We start from the raw sequence: 14906 nt of genomic DNA, 5'->3' as shown, positions 1-14906 counted from the left end.
ATTTATATTCCCCAGGCTACCTATGGATCAACTATGAGGAGGGAGGGGGGATTGTATGTACAAAAATCAAACCTATCACAAAGCGTGCCTCTCAACCCCCCACTCCCAAATTGGGAAAATAATTACTTTTGTTGATCTTCAAGTCTAATTCCAAAATGGGGTGGCATTAAAATATGCACTATGCATCTATGATTAGATGCACAGACATAGCAACGGAGAATATCCACTTAAAAAAAAAAAGATTGCTTGCATCGCTTTCCCTTTAAAACTGGGTTAAAGATGATTGTCTGGCTGCACTGACTGACAGGTGGTGGGAGACTGGCAGGTATAGCGAGTCCCTCTCCTCCGCTATTTTAAGCAGCTATGTGGAATTCCAGGAAGAAAGTGGGAGAAGAAAGAGCGCAAGGAGGCGATTTTTTATAGTGTTAAGCAATTGCGCTGGTTTAACAATTTGTTCTTCGATGTGCGGAATGGCCCTTGTGGACTTGGTTAAATTTTATTGGTCGAACTTTGCCCCCCAAGATTAAATCTTGGACACACACACAACCTTTCTAGCTAGATCAAAAATGTTTGTTTGTTTGTTTAGTTGTTCATTTATTTGATTTATTACCTGCCACTCCCAGCAAGCTGGCTCGCAGTGGGTTACAGCATTAAAACCCCACAATAAAATATAAACCATCCCCAACCTCATGGACAGACAGCTTCAGACAGCATTTCTGCTGCTTACCACTCTGCCCCACAAGAGGCTCTATCCTATTTAAGTATAACTAATTGCAAACTAAGAGCCTCTTGTGGCGCAGAGTGGTAAGGCAGCCGTCTGAAAGCTTTGCCCATGAAGCTGGGAGTTCAATCCCAGCAGCCGGCTCAAGGTCGACTCAGCCTTCCATCCTTCCGAGGTCGGTAAAATGAGTACCCAGCTTGCTGGGGGGTAAACGGTAATGACTGGGGAAGGCACTGGCAAACCACCCCGTATTGAGTCTGCCATGAAAACGCTGGAGGGCATCACCCCAAGGGTCAGACATGACCCGGTGCTTGCACAGGGGATACCTTTACCTTAATTGCAACCTTGCACATGGCTTTATAGAATTTTTTTTTAATGCTATACCATACAATGTTGGGGTGTAAAACACAACAACTATATTTTTCGATTTGGTTTTACTGTCCCCTCTGCCCCCCCTCTAATTTGGTATTTCTAACAAATCCCAGATTCTAATACTGGTATGCAAATGCTGGCAGGGGCTCATGGGAATTGTAGTCCACGAACATCTGGAGGACCACAGGTTGAGGATCCCTGCCCTAGAGCAGTGGTCCCCAACCTTTTTATCACCGGGGACCATTTCAACGCTTGACAATTTTACTGAGGCCCGGTGGGGGGGGGGTAGTTTACTCCTCTACTCTCAAGCACTGCCCTAACGCTCTCTGATCGCTATGGTAATGTTTAAACATCCCTTCAAAATAAGATACAGACACGCCACAACAATGAACATAAGGAACATTTCATTTTCATGGAGATTTTAACTCATGACAATGACAAATCAGTGGGAACCCTGAGCTTGTTTCTCTACAACGAGATAGTCCCATCTGGGAGTGATGGGAGACAATGACACCCAAAGTGTGTTGTAAAGGGTCGTGGCGGGGGGTGAAGTAAAGGGCCAGGGGGGAAGGCGTCCTTCGCGGCCCACCTCCAATTAGTCGACGGACCACATGTGGTCCGCAGCCCACAGGTTGGGGATCGCTACCCTAGAGAAGGCAAAGCTTTTTCACTTGCTCTTACTCATTGGCTCCTATCTCTTTAACTGCACTGAATTAGCACTGCCATTGATGATCTAGGCCTCTCTACATACCCCTTGTTGCAGGAGACAGGGAAGCAACAATTATGGACAAGCAAGTCTGCTTTCTGGACATAAAACAATATAATTTGAAATAGCCAACACAAACAATGAGCACACAAAGCAAATGATGGCAGATAATCGTTTTGGGAGCTACTAGTATTTGCAGGCAATGTGAAATAATGGCTTCATTCCTTCTTATTCAGGTACATGTTTAAAAGCAGCTATTTTCCATTTATTTCTGTGTAGTGTCCCATCAGATTTAATAGCCAAACAGACTATAGCCTATTTGCAGGATAGCAGATCATCATTTCAGAAGCTGAAATTCCAAGTATGGCTATTATGAAGACCGCTTGAAATCATCTCAACTTCACACATAGATGTGAAGGTGTCAACACTCAGTATGATGGGGAAGAATTTGAAAACCACTTATCAAATGTTTGTTACGCATAAGCAGAAATACAATGTCCATGTGCACAAAATACTTCAGAAAATTTCATTTACAATTTTTATTGATGCTTTACATTTCCTGAGTTTTAGTTTAAATCACAGCTATGGTGTAATGCTAGGACTTGAACTTAAAATGGATGAAAGTTGGGGGGGGGATTAATAACAGAGAAATAAACTCTTGGTATTAAAATCTTGAGGCCTGGTCTTATGCAACAGAAGGAAGAGATAGCCCTGAAGTGGTAGAATGGACACTTCTGACTGCAGAAGGCAAGCACTTTATTGAATTCTCCCTTACATGGAAGCAAATACTTGCAACAAGAAAACAAGTATAGCAAGATATATAATAATCAAGACTCTTGGTCTTCATAGTGTTTGTTGATGACATGGAGAGATTTTTTTAAACATTGTAAAGTTTTTTTTTAAATACCTGAAGTGATACAATCCGATTTAATCTCTATGTATGTGTAAACAAGACCTGAATTTCATGCAGATTAACTTCATTGGGTCTCCTCACCAAAACTGCCATTGATATACAGTTAGTAGTAGGGATGGGCATGCACTGTGATAATTCAGTTCCTGCCATGCTCATTTCACAAACCATCATGAACTTTTAGTAGCTCATGAATCAGTGATGTTTATGATACAGTAGAATGGCCTCCTGCATTCTAGGGACACCAAACTCAGGAGATCTCTGGCTCGTTCTCCACCTGCTTTCCAAGTTTGGTGAGGTTTGGATTGATGAAGTCTGACCCCTGCCCAAGGAGGCGCCCCAGCAAAGAGGTCAATTTGACAGGTGCAGGTTCAGGAGAATCTGTGGGAGCTAGAGATATCGAAGTTGCAGGGGACCTCTCTCAGATGCTCTTCTACATGCCCTCCGAGTTAATCCTGTTGCTTTGAAGCTTGGTAAACATTTAGATTGAGCAGAGATTGTCTGGAATTGTATCTATTTACAAACAAAAGTTTGTGTTGGTTGACGTGCCACAAACTTCACTTTGCAAACCACAAACTAGCCACAATTTTGCATGAACTTCAGTTTGTGAGCCAGTTTGTGCCCATGCCTAGCTACTCATTGCTCCTCTTCTTTAAGATATGTCTATGCCACAGTGTGCGGATGCTCTACAACAACAGATGGAGATGGTGGTGGTTCCAGAGACATGCAGTTTATCAAGCAATTACCTGCTTCCAAATTGTGAATGATGATGGAATTGCCTAAGTAGGAGATGTTATATTCCATTTCCCCCACTGAAAATGTGGCTTTTCTAAAATAACAATGAGCCGTTACATTTCTATCTACATTTGGCATTTATTTTCTTATCATGTTTTGATTCTAAAATAAAAAGTATATATATATAAAAGAACCTGAAGGTGTAGATTATTTAGTGAGAACTGGATTAATGACACACTTCCTTTCATTAGTCCCTAGGATGGAAAACTATCCATCTAGGAATAGAAAGTACAATATCTAAAATAATGGACAAAAATAATTCCTTTTTCTCAGTGACTAGTGGATAGCTTTGTAAAATCAATATTTTGTGCTGAAATTGAAGTAAGGATAAGCAAAGGTGATTTGCCACTTCTGAAAGCAACCCTCTAATCCATATTGGATTTCAGTTTGTGGCAATGAGCCCTTGACACTGTTTTGCTGACCTGATCTGATGACTCCGAATGCTCAGGGAAGTAAGTACTTCACGGTCTAACATGTATGAGTAAGGTGACCAGATTTTAACATTGGTAAAGCGGGACACCATTGACTGGGGGGGGGGTTCTTGATTAAAAATTTGATCTGTATGGAGCAACAAAAAGTTTCATAGAACGCTTAGAAGGCAAAAATATTATTGTAATTATATATATATATATATATATATATATATATATATATATATATATATATATATATATATATATATATATATATATATATATATATATATATATATATATATATATATATTTCAACATAAGTACAATTTGCCAGGTACCCCCAGACGTCCCTCCAAAAGTGGGACAATGTGATCACCTTATGTATGAGGGAAGGGAAAATTGGAACTGTAGTGCAGGGGTAGTCAACCTGTGGTCCTCCAGATGTCCATGGATTACAATTTCCATGAGCCCCTGCCAGCATTTGCTGACAGGGGCTCATGGGAATTGTAGTCCATGGACATCTGGAGGACCACAGGTTGACTACCCCTGCTGTAGTGGACAAAGGAAGAGGGCTGAAGAAACTTCATGGGATTTCAGATGAGGGGTAACGGGAACAGGAAGTATGATTAGTAGTGGGAAAAAATAGGTAGTGATCCAAAAAGCTGAGACATGATGATGGAACTATGGATGATGGAGACCATGCCATGGAAAAGAGTGTAATAAATTCAGGTGGGGGGAAAATAATGCATAGGTCCTAGGAATGGGAGGGTCTGTGTATTATTGGTTGAACTGGAGGAAGGAAGGCATGAGGAGATACAGGTACAGATGATATAGAGGCCAGGATTATACCGGAATTTTTCCAGCTCTGATTTCTATTGTCAGCAGTGTGCTATGCCATTGCCAACTCTCAAAGACCAAGAAACAATGGGGGGGGGGGGACAGGACCGAATTTCACATAGTGGTATGGCCTAACCAGCAAATGCTTCAATTGCAAGCTTCTAATATCTTATTGCGGATCCTACACAGACATGTAAAGCTACATCTTCTGTGCCTCCAAAAGAAGTTTTGTTCATTTTAAGAACTTCTGGTTAATCCTTATCTCCACTATAAACATTATAGCCTTCTCCCTTAATTAATGGAATTTTTCTAGAATCCTGAAAGAGTACAACATCTTTAATTTTACCAATCAGTCCCTGTTTAAAAAGTTCTGATGTAACAGTGTTTTCTCTCCCATCAAGCCCAAATGCACCAAAATAACAAGTGCCACCATAATTTAAAGCAACATATTTTCTTTGGGGATCTAGGTCTTCAAACACAACGAGTTCCTCATCAAGGTACACTTTAATGAGAGTCCTGTTTTGTGTTATGGTGACATAGTACCATGTATTGCAACAGAGATTTTTTCTGTGATGAATGAGAGGGACAGATATCCTTTCTCCAAGATTAACCACAACTTTTAGAGTACCATTAGCAAGACCGACTGCAAGGAAATCATTATCTTCATGTTCAGCCTTTCCAAGCCATAAAATTAAACCTTCCATCTCATTGGTGGTAAAATTGAAAGATATTCTTGTAAATCTGAGGTCTCTCTTTTTATAATTGGGGTCTATGTACTTGATGTATGAATTACCCATAAATTTGGCAGTAAAAAACGAGATCTGCTTTTCACAGTGTCGGCCTGACCATCCAAGTTTACATGCACAACTGTAGGAGAATAAGCTATTATTTGGTATGCAAACAGCTCCATGCAGACACTTTCGATGTGAACAATATAGAGATTGCTCACAGGTCTTCCCAATCCAGTTCTTTGGGCATAAGCAAGAAAAATCAGAGTTTTCAACTTTGCATTTTCCATGATGTTTACATACTTTGTACCCGCAAGGAGTTCCATCACAGTCCCCTACATTAGAACCACCTTTTGCTCCCCTTTTGGTCAGTTTCAGTTCTCTGTTATTGACCAGAACCTCTCGAATGCAGCCAGTAAAACCAACAGGCTCATTCTCAATTGCCAATGAATTAACCAGATTTAAAGAGGGTACTCCCCCTATGTAGAAATCTGTGTGCGTGTCAAGTGCAGTCATTCCACGGCTAGCTTTCTGGGTTATGTTGATGCCATTGAAGTCCAGGTAGCCTTCATTACCAACTCTTCCGGCCTTAATTAAATGCCATGTGCTTCCTGTGAAATATATGTCTTGAAAAGTCTGTAAGATTATCGTTCTGTCACCAAGGTTGTAGCGCAGCTGGGCATATCCATTTACTAAGGAGATACTTAGGAAATCACCTATGGAGGGGAAAAAATGTGTCGTCATTTCATGAGCAGGTCAACTATTCATTGACTAAATACCAGCAGTGGGCTAGACATGGTATAGAGCTCTGTGTTAGAACAAGCTGGGAGCCAACAGGTCTGATGCTAGATACAAGCCATTCACTGTGACTTGCTAGGTGGTGTCGACTCCATTTTGTTCAAGGGTGGGCAACACAACCAGAAAGGTTTACTGAAAGTGTATCAACTTACACAGTTTTGTCTTTTGCACAGCCCGTTGAGAACTTAAAGCAAAGTCAAGATATGATAAGAATAATAAGGATAGTTTAGGATAGAATAAGAGTGAGTGTTAGTTCTCTTTTCATTGGCTTACAAAACATCCATTCTGCCAAGGACTCTATAATCATAACAACCTGTTTAGTTTAAATGTTAGCAATACATTCATTATAACTAAAGCTGCTGAGATGCTATAGATCTCCACAGTGCCAATCAGCCACCAGGTGCAGGCCGGACTTGTTAATGCTTATGTAACTAACAGGGGGAAAAAAACGTTAAGGCTTAAATTGTTAAGGCTTACGTAACTATGGTAAGATTTATGTAAGGTGCTTTGCAAATGAAGCAACAGAAGCACCTTTCATTCCTTCTGGCAGCCACTGGAACTACTCCTGGGCTTTTCATCAATCGAAATCTGTCTGGCTTGACAGACTCATTGGAAGACACACATTGAACAAGCACGACTCATGTTTGCCCATCTTCCGAAAGCCTTCAAGGCAATGTGGTTCAAATATGAAACATGGATGTTGTGAATCAGTGTGGGTACTTCATTGCTGAAATCTGGTCACTTTGATGGAGGAACGTGTGACTGAACGAAATGTTGATAGCACAGGGGAAGTGGTCTGAAGTTGTTCCCATTGTGGCTTAAGAGCACTGGGTTATTTTTTTACATCTTGTTGCTAGCAGCTTTGCACATTCTGAAACAAGACTATTTACTGGGGATGGGGTTATGTGAGCCGCCTTGAGCCTTCGGGGGGAGGCGGGATATAAATACAACAACAACAACAACAACAACAACAATACTTCAATGGAGTTTATTCTGAAGTAGGTGTGCCCAAAATTTCAATTGAAATGTTGTCAGCTTGGATTCTTACGACTGTTTATCAGTGTGTCCTGCAGGCTTGGCCTAAACCTTGAGGGAAACCAGAACTGACGACATTTCTTAATGATTGTAGACATAACTCTGCAGTGGGTCTGTTCTGTTTCCAGTAGAGGTATCTTCTGAAGCCTTTGTGAATGAATCCTGAGGGGTGGGGGTGGGGAGCGGGAAATAGCAATGACCCAGCATGTGAATCCTAGAGCGTTACCCATGACATCTTTTCTGGTTCTACATCAGAAGGGATGTTGCAATGCAACATGACACCAGCAGGCCCACCCTCTCCACAAAACCCTCTCCCTAGCATCCCAAGCGGATTCAGATGTGCATGATAGAGAAGCATGTCAGAAAAGGGAGTGTGCATGCCATATATGCAACGGGGTTTGTATGATTGCATGCATGTATGTTTTTGATTGTGACTTTCCCACCTACCCACCAAGCTGAAATAAACACTATTTCTCATTACTCATAACTTTGTCTAGCAGCCCCTGAAGTTTTGGAGAGCTGCTGAAGTGGGTGGAATTTCCTGTTCTTGTTCTGTTCTGAGGCAACAGAGTACTTACGCATTAGCCTGCCGAGCTTCATTTTATTACTCATTCTACTGGGACTGCCTGGGTTCCAGAGCCAGAACTGATTCTCTAGTGGTCTTGGCTCTAAGACCTCTTGCTTAGACTTAGTTCTAAAAGCTGACAGAATAACCAAACAGCTTCTGTCTGCCACCTTGCTGCAGTCTCTCAGCAGTGAAACCTAATCCCAAGGGGCTTTCAAACAGGGTTGCACTTACCTGGAGAGGGTCATCAGGGTCTTCTGTGCAGACACACATTGAGATTACACTTGGACTGGCTGGACAATTTGGATGACTCTTTCTAGTTTAAAAGCTCCAAAATGGGACATCTCACCTGCACATGTGTGGGTTTTCCATGGGAAACTCAGAAGTGATCAACAAGTGTGCTTTTGTGAGGCAAGCCTAAGCATTTCATTTCTCCTCTCGGTTCCATGGTCACCTTTAGAACTATCAATGATGGTTTGGGTCTCCTTGGCCGCTACTGTTTTCAATATCAATAACCTGCTCTTCTAAGCCCATTATCTTTGGAGGCAATTTCCCCCATTGATTTCATGTATGCCCACACAGCCAGGGAATGTCACTGAGTCTCTACAGTGATCTCACTGGGAAAGAGCTCTTATTTCAGCTGGGTTCATTCAGTTTCTGGAGTCACTCTGATATAACAACATGTGTAACGAATGCCCACGTGGTACAGTGGTTAGGCTAGGATATGATAGACCAGGGTTCAAATACCATTCTGTCTGGAAACTTGTTTGTGACCATGGGTCCATAACAATCTCTTAACCTGACCTGTCTTCTGGAATGGAAAAGTATAGAATGTTATAAGCCACTTTGAGTCCCTGTTGGGAAGAACAGTAGGGTACAGATAAGCTTTTAAAACCATGCTGGAGGAGAAGCCAAGCAAACTGAAAAAAAATGTTTCTATTTCTTTGTGGGTCAAAAATTGGGTTTTAAGAAAAATCCTGGATCATTTAAAATATTAGTGCAGGCACTCTGCAGAACCATGGAATGCACTGTAATTATGTTTTCCTTGACTAATGGGGACCAACGTCCAAGTTACTGGAGGCCTGGGCTGTTTGGCTTTGCCGTACAATGGGGCATTCCATAACCTGCCCTTTTTTTGCTTCTTTCCTGACAGGGAACCCCTGTCATTGGGAATAACCTTCTTATCTCTCAGCAAGTTAATCTGTTTTTTTTTTTGTGTGTGTGTGCCCCCCTCCCCTGGTTGTTTTGCTGTGAAGATTGTGCTGCGAGCTGCCCAGGGTTAATTTGTGAAGCATGCTGTCCATCCTTGCTTTGGCCACCTCACAGTTGCTTCACGGCTTTCAGGGTTATAGTGTGGCTCAGCTTCTCACTCCAGCTGATGACTTCAGTAGTTCCTGCATTGTAGCAGTACCGTCAGATTCTTCCGAGTGGAAAGCATCACTCTTTCACTACCACCTCTTGGGCTTCTAAGTGGAGGTCAGTCTCCACTGAGGATGTGTCAAGTTTGGACCTTACTTCTTGTACTATTAATTATGTTTTGGTCACTGATTGGGATTCAAACTCTAAGGGGCTTTCCGCACTCCTTCAAAATTGCACAATGGTTGCCAATTGAAATTGCTACTGATTTGCCGTTATGCACAACGTCGTTGACAATCTGCAACACTCCTGAAACCAATCTGCAAAAAGCGCTTCGTTGTAGCGCTTTCAGGGAAATCCCAAAAAGTGGATTCACCCTCTGGAAAGTGCTACACTCCTGCAACCAATCTGCAACATTAGCGGAAAAGTTCTGTGCATTACCATTGTTGTGGTTTCTGCAAAGTCCCTCCCCCTGGCTCTCTCCTCTGGATCTTCCGGGGAAGCGATTGCCATTTTTTTTTCTCTGAGCGAGCGGAGATCAATGCACCGGCGGGCCTTCGTTTACCCAGGGAGGCTTCCCCGGCTGCAGTCCCTCTGTTTAAAGTCACTAAGCACAAGCAACACAGAAGTCCGTTTGCTGGTTTATTTTCCCTTTATTTTTCACACTGTTTTTGGCCGAAAATCGCGCCTGTGGGGGGGGGGGATTTTTTTTTCACTCGGGCAAGAGTGCGGCAACGATGAAACGGCAGCTCAAACACCACCTGCCAGCTGGATGGGTCTCTCCGTTGCAACGAATCAACGCAGATTCGTTGCAACTGGTGTTTTTTTTTTCAAACCTTTCTTAAAGGGAAAGGGGCTGTTTGGGAGCATGCTAACAGCCGCCCATTGGCTGCTTGACAGCCAGGGGCGGGACGAGCTTGGCAATAGCGCTTCCTTTCTATCGATTTTTGCCGAGGCCGGAAGCCTGTGGGAAACGATAGAAACGCAACTGGATTCCACTACAAAGGCAGGTATGCATAACGACGAATTCCACTATTTAAAATGGCGATTTTTCGTTCAGCAAACAATTTGCTACATGGATCCCGGTGCAGAATGGCCCTAAAGTTTTGATTTCTTTATTAGACTTCTAAAGACAGTACAGAGGTATAACTCCTCAATTTCGCACTTCTTTGGTGCTTCATTTAGAATAGGAATTTTAAGTATGCAATCCTGGAATGAGGACATTGTGGGTCCTCATTCCACCTATGCACTTCTCATTCATGAAAGTTTAGAAGGTGCCTGATGCCCTGGACAGTACCCCCTACCAGAGATTGGCCGTCAGGTCTCCTGTCGTACAATGCTATCCGTAGACTTGTTTCTGATGCCAAACATCTGAGCACTCCTTACATTCCTTGTATGCGACTTTTCTTGCATTTGGTTTTACTAAGAACGCAACACTACTTTGGTTTCTCAGGCTGCAGAAAGGGACTGGTCATTGTCCTAACTCAACCTATCCTTGTGGGTTGGTAGAGGTCATCACACTGTATCTTGAGTGTGTGGCTGTCCAATGCCACTTAACATATTGTGACTCTCTCTAAAAGAGTGCCTTTTTTTTCTTTGCCATGTTCCTGTATGCATTTTGGTTGGGACACTTTTAGACACTGCTCCTTTATAAGACCGTTCTGGGTGAATGTCAATATGGGACACAATATGGGATATTTGTTGGGAAGACAGTCCTTCATGTTCTCTTCCCTTGAGTGCTTCACATCCACCTCCTTTACTCATATAGCCTGCTTATCTCCCAACGTGGGACTGTGCAGAAGCCACAACAATGAAAACAGGGTTGCACTCACCTGTAACTTGTTCAGCTAGTGGCCTTCTGTGCAGACACACATCTCTTATCCTTCCCTGCTGCGAACTCTTTGGAACCTTAGTTTCATGGGGTCTTCAGCATCAACATGGAGATAACTGAGGGTGTAGTGCCCCTTTTCCTGGCCATGTGATAGTTTTGGCAGAAAGGCACCATAGGGAGGTTACTTGAAACTTTGGAAATCTTTGCTGAGGCTGGCCTGCACCCATGCAGTCCCAGCGTTTGCCTACACAGAAGACCCCTCGATTAACAATCGTTACAGGTGACTGCAACCATGTTTTGTTCATACCCAGTTACCTCTTGTCTATTCAGTAATGTCACAGTATGATGCAGAACCATGAGTTATTATAGCAGGAAACAAAGTTTGATGATTTTTCTGTTGCCACTTACCTGACCGTGGATTCAAGTGCTGCGCAGTGTAAAATAGGATGCCATCTGGCATAAGGGGCTGAAATTGCAACTGGATGTGAACTTTGTGCCGAATGTTAAAGGACTCAAATGCCATCCAAGAAGACCGGTTGCTATTGAAAGATGCATCACTGATGGTTAAGGCTAGAAAACAGAATAAAACAGGAGGGACAGGACATTACTCGAACATTAGTGATATTACTTGGACACAAGTGTGAATTACCTTCTCAGAAATCAGGTTATAACATAGGTACTAGGCTACAACAATGTAACCAATTCTCCCCCCTCCCAATCTTCCACAAACATGCAAAACAAGCCCAGCATCATATAGTTTCACACTACATGCCATGGTTTCGGGGAAAAACAAATCAAGGTCCTAGGAGCCACTGGGATCAACTCTCCTCCCCCCTCAACGTATGGCTCTCAGCACATGCACCCACTGTAGCCTGTTCCTAGGAAGTAGAAAGTGTCCTTCACAATGTTATGTACTATGCTCTGTGCTTCGGCTCTAGCGAGTAGATTTGGCCACCTTGTGGCCACTAGATGTTTAAATGTAGATTTTGCTTTGTTCTAGCTGTCCTTTGAAGGTAAGAGTCCTGCTATGGGAATAGCAAATGCCGGGAAAGTGGTGCATTAGTGGGAAAAGTCTATATGTATCCTAAGACTGGTCAAGCCATCATGATACTTCCAGATGTACCCTCTTGGACATAAGAAACAACTTTGAACTCTTTTTTATGAAGAGCATCTCAGTTGTCTTATCCTATGAGAGAGTAGACTTGGTTCATGACACCCAGTTGTGAGGATTTGTTACCAGATGGATCATTCAGCTTGCAAACTGCTTGAAAGGAGACATTTGAGGTGGTGAATCAGATGTTGAGTTTTGTATGTAGCAGGGACTGCCTGCAAATGTTTCCCTGCGAATGGGCGGCACATGCATACTTTTCTGTGGCCACTATTTGCTCAGATGTGAACAAGCAGTTGATTTGACAAAAAGGTACAATTGATAGGATTTCATTTTCTAGGTGAAATATAAGAGGAAAAATATAAGTGTGTGTGTGTGTGTGTGTGTGAGTGAGTGAGAGAGAGAGAGAGAGAGAGAGAGAGAGAGAGAGATTATGTTCCCAATAAAAAAGTGAATAATAAAAGGTAATGCTATTGTCCAAGTTAGACAACTATATTAAAATACAATGCCCTCAGTACAGCTCCATTTTTAGGGGCAATAAGTTGCATCTAATGACCCCTGATGAGGGAGCAGTCAAATGGGAATTTGATAAGCATTGCTGTGAGAATGCAAGTAGGCATTTTCTTCCTATGTATAAGCCAGTTGCCAAGAAGGCACCTCTTCCTAGAATAGGACAAATAATTATAGAAAGGAAAAGCACCATCCTAATGGGTGGTACTGGTGCATTATGGTAATGCCTAATAGTACTTGAGCTGGAATCAGTGCCTACTCTGGATCTGCAGTAATAATTTCTAGGGTGAGTGACATGACTGGAGAGAGATGGAGCCGGGGAGGAGCCACGGACCGGTCCTGGTCTCCAGACCAGGGGTTGGGGACCACTGGTATATATATCATTGACCTGCTGTCACTGCCTGCTACTCCACTGAAGAACAGACTGATTATAAACAAGCTATGATTTCTTAAAGTGTTAACGTTTATTAGTCACTGGTGTCAATCAGATCGGCATTATTTGGCATGAATGCCTTCTTTGCACCCTCTTAAAGAACTCAGTTCTTTAATTACATGATGAATTATGACGTGTGTGTGTGGGGGGGGAGGAGTTCAGCCTACTGCACAGGAAATGAGCCCCAAGGCAAGAGGAAAGGCAACTCCATAGCTATGGTGAGCGGCAATGCTGTTTGAGGCAAGGGGGTGTGTGGCTTGCCTCAAAAAATGGCTGGCCACTCTGATCTGCTGGGAGTTTAATATCCCAAGGACCATAAGCTCCACGTGACCAGGGTACTGAAAGTGCCACCTCCATCGCCATCTTAAAACTTCCTTCTTTTTCTTTATTCTAACCTACAAAGCTAATTGGATATCCCCTGTGAGATTTTTTTGACTCACCAAAACTCTGGAGTGAAAGCAAACGGTAGATAGCAAACAGTAGCAAACGGTTACCAGAATCAGAGCATCCCCCCCCCCCCTGCTGTTGTTTACGATCCGGAGATTGGAGTGCTGATATAAAGGGTCTCGCGAGAGCCCTTTGCCAGAACGAGAGCCTGGGCTTGTAAAGCTTCAACACGTCATCAAAAAGCGGCTGGCTACCACTCTGTGAAGAAAATAGTTCTGGTTTCCCATTGACAGTTTCGGTGATCGGAGTGAGGCTTCACAGGAGATACACTTTCACATGGAGTGCCATCTCTTCTTGTATTTTTTTTCTTCTTTCATTTTCTCTTTTAATTGTGACAGTATCAGTAGGGCCCTTTTTAGTCTTGCTGGTTATATATGCTCTATTTGAACAGACTGATAATTAAGTACTAGGACTTGCTGCCATTTGGTGGAACAAAATATAAAACAGCTATTTGGCTTACTTTCTGACAATTTAAACAAAACCACAACTGAATCTCTTCTTCTCTTTTCTTTTTTTGGTATTGGCAACTTTGGCCCAAAGGCCCCAACGGCATGCCCAGAGCACTGGCAGGCAAGGTGGACATCGGCGGGCGGCTGCCAGAAGACGCCACGATGAGTGAAACGCCACTGACGTCCGGATGGCAGGAAGCCGAAGACAGCCCCACGGAGCACGGAACGGCGGTGGCGGTGGGAGAGGGGGCGGGGGAACCACAACAGCAGCAGCCGCAGCAGTCGCAGCTGCTGCAGCAGCAACAGCACCGAGCCAGGGTCCGCACGACCCGCTTACTGGGTGTGGACTTTGGACCGGCACCGTCGGTGTGGCAGGACAACTGGACGGCGTGGGCGGAGAGGGACCACGAGCGGCCACTTCGCCGACATCTATCCGCCGCACCGGAACACCGTCGTGGAAGCGCAGCGAGCCTTCGAAGTCTTCCTGAGGGCGGGATGGCCACCGCCACCGCGCCCGATCCAGCACGCCGACCCGACGGATGGCGGCTTGGGCCTGCCGGACGTCAGGGCGCTCTACCTGGAGGGCCTACAACCAGCTGCTGCCATCCGGCGACAGCAATACCTGGAGCCCTACGCGCGGCGCCTAGCGGCCCGCCATGAACAACAACCAGACATGTACCCGGCATACTTGGCCGCGGCGGCGAAGGAGGCAACTCAAGGACACCCGCGGTAGGCGGTCTGGCAGGCAACGGCGGCGTCCTCGCCGTCGCCGGCAGACCGGGCCCGCTGGCTGCGAGATCGCACGGTACCGATCGCCCTGTGGGAGGACTGCTGGAGGGCCTACCACCAGCTGCTGCAGCTGCAAGCCGGGCAAGCAGCTGCACGAGAG

The 14906-nt window shown here is 44.0% G+C and overlaps 1 protein-coding gene across 1 annotated transcript in view; it reads right to left on the bottom strand.

The window, feature by feature from the left end:
* Positions 1-4483: 4483 nt before the first annotated feature.
* LOC143822494 (protein eyes shut homolog) overlaps positions 4484-14906 on the bottom strand; it is a 672231-nt gene continuing 661808 nt past the window's right edge. Inside the window, exons 33-34 of the mRNA XM_077307707.1 lie at positions 11479-11640; positions 4484-6201 (exon numbers count right to left, since the gene is read on the bottom strand). Of these exons, the coding sequence (XP_077163822.1) occupies positions 5009-6201; positions 11479-11640 (1355 nt within the window). The 3' untranslated portion in view covers positions 4484-5008. The remainder of the gene's footprint in view (positions 6202-11478; positions 11641-14906) is intronic.

The sequence above is a fragment of the Paroedura picta genome, chromosome 1, assembly GCF_049243985.1.
Source record: "Paroedura picta isolate Pp20150507F chromosome 1, Ppicta_v3.0, whole genome shotgun sequence".
In the NCBI taxonomy this organism is placed as follows: Eukaryota; Metazoa; Chordata; class Lepidosauria; order Squamata; family Gekkonidae; genus Paroedura; species Paroedura picta.
The sequence above is the reverse complement of the archived record's forward strand: the minus strand, read 5'-3'. Positions and strand labels throughout refer to the sequence as shown.